The sequence below is a fragment of the Aspergillus caelatus genome (assembly GCF_009193585.1).
Source record: "Aspergillus caelatus strain CBS 763.97 unplaced genomic scaffold BDV27scaffold_263, whole genome shotgun sequence".
Taxonomy (NCBI): Eukaryota; Fungi; Ascomycota; class Eurotiomycetes; order Eurotiales; family Aspergillaceae; genus Aspergillus; species Aspergillus caelatus.
In genome coordinates, this window is record NW_022475526.1 from 43444 (window position 1) to 49443 (window position 6000).

Below are 6000 nucleotides of genomic sequence, written 5' to 3' on the forward strand. Positions count from 1 at the left end.
CGGCACAAAACTCGGTGCTAGAGATACGACTGTCACTTGAGGCACGCTAAAGCCTCGATGAGCATGTCAGGCAAAGAAACGAGCTCTCAGGCAATGAGCAGTAGAAATGAGGAAGGGGGAAAGGATGCCTCATTAGGTAAGCTTCCCTACTTGGATAACGAAAACTTGATATTTTTTCCTGTGAATGGCACAATACTATCGAGAACCGACATCCTGATGACTGTGATTGTACCAACATCCAGTCTCCTGGACACTTCGAGGGTTGACATGGTATTGGTGTACACTGGATTATCGCATCAGGTTTATCTCAACAGAAAGCGGTCTAGCCATCCCAGCAATATATTTAGAAATCGTAGTGAAATGCCTGGATGTGTGGGTCCGACGCGCAGGATATGGTTGCTCAAATAGATACTTTCGATGATACAGGTCATTCAGATAACTCAGAATGTCAGACTATTTGGGTGATTCCAATTGTATAGATGGGTATAGCCCACAAGTTGGCAAGTTTCTGGTCCATGCAGCGTGCCTGTTCGTCGATCCAGTTCGCCCATGTGGGGATTAGCAATTCTAGCAGGAGCATTTGCACTTGGTTGTCTGAGAAAGCGAATATCCCACTACGTCTGCTTCTCCTATACCTTGACCGTCCTGTCAGCACCCCACCCCGTCCCCCGCATACTCTGAATATCAAGTTATCTACAGAGCTGGACTGGGCGCTGGAGTACAACTTGCCATAATTATTATACAGAACCCCAGGCGAAGGTTTCCATGCTGTAATACGTATCTGACGTTGGTTCTGCACCTATTATACTAGTAGTATACACTAATTAACCCCACATAGCTCGATTTAATTGGCCGGTTCGTATTCCCTGTACGATCTGATTCCGAACCCTAATCGATCAGGAAAGATAGTTGTGCATAGCCTCAACTCCGCGACCAAATTAAACCAATATACAGCCTTTCGACCCCAAAAGCACCTGTTGCTATTCAATGTCAATATGCCGGTACACCCGGTGAATCACACCATACAGCATCAATTCCCTGATCTATCTAGACAACCATGAATATAAAGCCCCCAACCCTCCCACACCACCTCCCCATCTACCAACACACCCACCATCGTCCACCCTAACAACCTCCATCAAACCAACCATGTCCCAGCCCAAACAGTCCCCAACCCTCCTCCTAGCCCCAGGCTCCTGGCACACCCCAGCAAGCCTGATCTACCTCCAAACCGCCCTCCAAAAAGCCGGCTACCCAGCGCAAACAATCGCCCACCCCACCAACGGCGCCGACCCGCCCACCAAAACCCTCACCGACGACACCACCAACCTCCGCCACACCCTCTCCCATCTCATCGAGAAAGAGGGCAAAGACGTCGTCCTAATTGCCCATTCCTACGGCGGCCTCGTTATCTCCAACGCAGCCGAAGGTTTCGGGAAGAAAGATCGTGGCAAGCAGGGTCTGCAAGGCGGGATTGTGCTTATGGTTTATATGACTGCATTCTTGGTGCCGAAGGGCAAAAGTCTATTTGAGGTTTTGGGGGAGTATAGACCTGCGAATATGGTTTTGGAAGTTGGTGTCTTCCCCCCTCCCTGTTTTTTTTCCTTTTTTCTAGATGTCGGTGTGGTTCGGTGTACCTGTGTACTGGCTAATAAAATATTTCTATACAGGGCTCATACTGCCACGCAACCTCCGCCAAAGAATCCTTTTACCATGATCTCTCACCTGAGATGCTGGCAGAAGCAGAGGCGCAGTTAACGCATACTTGCATTGGGGCGTATACGGAGAGTGTCAATTACGAGCCCTGGCGCGATATTCCCTGTGCTTATATCTTCTGTGAGGAGGATCGGGCACTGGGGGTGCCTGTTCAGGAGATGTTGGTTGAGATGATGAGAGGGAGTGCCCCTTTTCCAGTTCTGACGGGGACGTTGAGGGCTTCGCATTCGCCGTTTTATAGTATGCCTGTGGAGACGGCAGAGGTGATAAGATATTTTGTTCGGGAAGTTGAGGGGGTTTAGTAGGGGTTTGTATTTTTTTTTCTGTTGCTTTGGTTATGGTTTCCATTGATTTGTCGGTTAGTTAGTAGTATACTTATGGTTATGAACTTTGTGTGTTTACATATGCTCAAGGTTAAAAAATGTTTGTATTCTCGCTGGTTCAAGGGTATCAACTTAGACAGTCAAGTGATGTCTCAAGTACATGTTTTCAGAACACTGGTGCACGGTCAGCCACTAAGTGCTTGTCAGTTTAACTGTCACTAGCAAACAAAATCAGTCAGTCAGCAAAAACAACTGAGGATATCATCTGAACAAATCCAGGAAGACTTGGTTTAGATCTAAAATAAAAAGCTCCGAGATGCAGTCAACTACAGAAACCAATCCAACGCCACTGGCAAATGAGCATCCAATGCTTGGACAAATGGTGCATGTCATCATCATAAGAAATGAAATGGGAAAAAAAAAAAAGCTACAAATCACGGAGCAGGCTGCCTTCCGCAAAGGGGTTCTCTGGGGACATATCCAGCATCGGCTTCGAGGCGTTCCGGTCTCCAGTGGCTACTCCATGACCTTTGGGCTGTCCAGGCACAGCCACGACCTGTGCAGAACGAGCTAGAAGGCTGTTTGGGATGAACGGCTCCTCGCGAGATGGCGAAGGGTCCACAGGAGTTGTCGGAGACGTAGGCGCAGTACGTGAGTACTGGTGGCGCTGCTGGCTACTGGTGCTGCGAGTGGTATTGGAGCGCTTTCGGGTTCGAACGTCCGCAGTGGGCGACGGCAGCTCCGGTCGCCTCCAGGTCGTCGCAGATGGAATTATAATCCCACCAGGGACCTCCGGTCCCGTCGCAGCATCCACAAGAGGCTTTCCAGCTTCAACCGTGACCCCTCGTCCTTTACGAGTGTGCTGCGGAGGTTCTTGATAGACAGGAGTCAGATCGACAAGCGGCTTGGTCTTTACGGACTGCGACCGTTTGACAATGCCACTGGGGTCCGGCGCGTGCGTGGACGTCATTGTGTTCGAGCGGCTATTTGGTCGGCTATCAGCGCGACTACCAGGGCCAGCAAACTGACGACGCGTATCCACAGCACCGATAAGGCCATTGGTGAATGGTTCTTCCGTAGCTTTCTTCTCCTTTTCTTCTCTCTCCTTCATTGCACGTTGGCGTTGAGTATAGGTTCGACCCAGAAGACCACCAGAGGCGAAAGGGGACTCATCCGACGACTGCGCAGCGGACAAGTCACTTTCATCGGAAAGCATTTTTGGAAACGATGAGGGTGGCGGCGCGTGCTCTCGTGTGCTCTTCTTCCTGGAGAACAGTTCCTTAGCCTTGGACGCCTTTGGACGATCGGTCGGCGAGTCGCTATTCTCCGCACCTGAGTTGAGAGGAGAGTCCAAGTTCAACAAAGGCTTGAAGGGCTTCTTGTGAGTAGTCAAGGCATCACCTGCGTCCGCAGGGGCATCAGCCTGGTCCGCTGGGCTGCCTGCGCCGAGCTTCGTGACCAAATACCAACTGCGCCAGGATTGAACCGTTCGATACCAGGTATCGGCAACGGCTTTATCATTGGTGGAAAAGAAATGGACAAAATTTTCCGTCGTCAGGAACATGCTTGATTTCTGCTGGCTTTTGATTGCCTGGCAGATCTTCTTTGGCGGTTTCACATTGTTGGAGAGATAGCTGGATGTGGGCGAGTAAATGTCAAAGTCAGACAGATGACACACGTTCACTGAGTCCTGGCCGTGCTCTTTCTTAGACAAAGCGACCTGTCCGTCCGCCCGCAATGTAATGTAGCGCTTATCCCATTTGCGCGGACGCTGGGAATAATACATGTGCAGCGTCACCTCCGTGGGCTGTTCACTCGGCGCGTGTCGCGAGTCCAACAAAGCGAGCGCGTCAAGGCTGGCCGCGGGTACGATGATCAACGAGTTCTCCTGATCATGGGCCCATGAGTTCATAACGTCCCGGACGCACTCGTATGTGCGTAAAGGCCGCTCCAGTCCGAGTTCCCCAAAGGATTCCATCATAATAAACTTGGGTGGGTCGATCTGGCCCGACAGACAATCTGCAGCTAGGAACAATAGGTCTTGGGCTGTTGTGGACGGGGTAACCCGAAGATTCAGGGACGTCTTCCTATATTGTACGACAACCCTGCGTTCGCCGGCATTGACTGCAGAAACGGGCGCGTCAATCCCGGGGAAACGATTTCCCACGCTCGTATCGATCGCTGTGACCTCGTTGTTCGCTTTGTCTGTAGAGCGCGAAGGCATGGGCATTTCCTTGTTCGAAAGACGTTTCGAGTCGTGGCTAGGAGGTCGGCTTGCAGGACCTTCTGCGTCTCTGCGCGGAGGCCGCTCCTCTGGCCTTTTGACGTGTCTCTCCCGCGTCGTGTGTCTCCGATGTGGAGCCGGTACTGAAGGGTTCCGGTCTTCTCCCGTCAAGCGATTCATTGCATCCTGCCGATGTTTTTGGCGCACCTCTTCTTCTTCCTCGCTGTCGGTCAGGAAGGGGTTCACCGTGGTTTCTTCCACGTTGAACGCCCTCCGTCGGTTCTGAGCTCTGGCCGACATCGCATTGTACGGCGCATCCACAGGTTTGACATCATCTGGGCTGCCTCGCGTGGCTTTCTGGACTGCACCACCATTCGTGTCCACGTTTAGCTTAGCTCGGTGGGCCAGGACACGGTCTCCCGGGACCGGTAGTGGAGGCGCGTTAGGGGACGATTCTGTCGCCGCCCTCTGACGCCGGTAGCGCGACATGCTCCTCTTGATTGCAGGGTTCGTCTCACTTACCGCAGCTGCGCCATCTTGCAGCCCGGGTCGTGATGCGCTTGGGAGACTTGGAAGAGTCGACACCGGTGGCGGTTGCATTAGGTGTGGCTTTTGCGACGCGGCCTTCCTCACAGAGCGGTAGCGGGAAAATTTCATAGGCGCTGGGCCTTGGCCGGCAGCCACCATATTTTCGGGCTTTTCCATCGCCATTGCTGTCATTGTAAATGCTTCGCTTCGCGCACAGGTTCTCAATCCTAGCAACGTCGCAGAGACACGGCAAGCATCGCACGTAAGGGTCCGCGCCGCAGTAAAAGCGTACTCGGTAATTGACACCGAACAACTACTTCAGTGAAATTAAGGTCCAGAGATGGGGGGACAAAAATAAAAGAAAAAAGAATGCAAGTTAAAAATAAGTTCGACGGTGTCAGTCTTAGTCCTGCACCACAGGTCAAGGCGGTCTCTCAAGAGAGTAAACACAGAGGGATCGACACACCGAGGGGACGGTCGAGTGAAATAACAATGGGTCTGCTTCTCGTTGGATGTGACCCCCTAAACGTTGCATGTATGTTTCACAAGGCGTTTGACCAGCTCATTTCCCTCCAGTCAGTACACACAGCGCATGAATTTAAAGAAAAAGGGGCAGGATGCGTTGAGACAGGGAAGACTGAATCTCAATCAGGGCTGGAATGTGCGGAGATATAGTGCAAATCAACAGTGGGGTGGGGTGGGAGGAGAGAGTGGAGAGAGAGAGAGGACGAGACTGTAGTCGAAACCAGAGTGAAAAAGGTTGCGATCAGGTGGCAAAGCTGCAGGCACGAGCTGCACGCGGTAAGGAGGGAGGAATTTATTCAGGTACCCTTCGCACTAGGAATATCAGGAATGTGATCTGAGTCTGAGAACGGGAGTAGGGGAGAAAAAGAAGATGAATTAGAACAGGTGAGGAATGTTGTACCTTTTTTGTTTCTCTCTTTTTTTCCTTTTTTCTCTGTACTATTTTTAATTTAAATTTTTTAAAATTAACAACTAACACTGACAGGGCGGATTCAACGATGACAATAAAATCAGGAAATAAACGGCCAGTTTCGTGGGTTTAGCGCATCGAAGCGTCTGCCTTCCACTGCCGTTGCCCCCTTCGAGTCTAGCGTCTTCCCCAAGTGAGATTAACCCCACCCAATAAGGCATAGTGCGCTGGGGAAACATCCGCGATGCCAATTGGTATGATCGCACTCTAGGGGC

General features: G+C 51.3%; 2 protein-coding genes across 2 annotated transcripts; one reads left to right on the forward strand and one right to left on the reverse strand.

Annotated features, from left to right (window-relative positions):
• The first annotated feature begins 1114 nt into the window (after positions 1–1114).
• Positions 1115–2158, forward strand: BDV27DRAFT_136118 (alpha/beta hydrolase). Its single transcript, XM_032068687.1, has 2 exons — positions 1115–1572; positions 1671–2158. Exons 1-2 carry the CDS (start codon positions 1150–1152, stop codon positions 2016–2018), a joined length of 771 nt encoding a protein of 256 aa, XP_031922528.1. The 5' UTR covers positions 1115–1149; the 3' UTR covers positions 2019–2158.
• On the reverse strand, positions 2125–5658 carry BDV27DRAFT_136119 (uncharacterized protein). The gene has a single exon (XM_032068688.1). It carries the CDS (start codon positions 4981–4983, stop codon positions 2467–2469), a length of 2517 nt encoding a protein of 838 aa, XP_031922529.1. The 5' UTR covers positions 4984–5658; the 3' UTR covers positions 2125–2466.
• Between the last annotated feature and the right edge of the window lie 342 nt (positions 5659–6000).

Excerpts from the sequence above, each read along its gene's own strand:
- BDV27DRAFT_136118 (XM_032068687.1), top strand. The coding sequence starts at position 1,150 with ATGTCCCAGCCCAAACAGTCCCCAACCCTCCTCCTAGCCCCAGGCTCC. Across the intron at positions 1,573-1,670 it reads CTGCGAATATGGTTTTGGAA|GGCTCATACTGCCACGCAAC; the intron begins GTTGGTGTCTTC and ends ATTTCTATACAG.
- BDV27DRAFT_136119 (XM_032068688.1), bottom strand. The coding sequence starts at position 4,983 with ATGACAGCAATGGCGATGGAAAAGCCCGAAAATATGGTGGCTGCCGGC.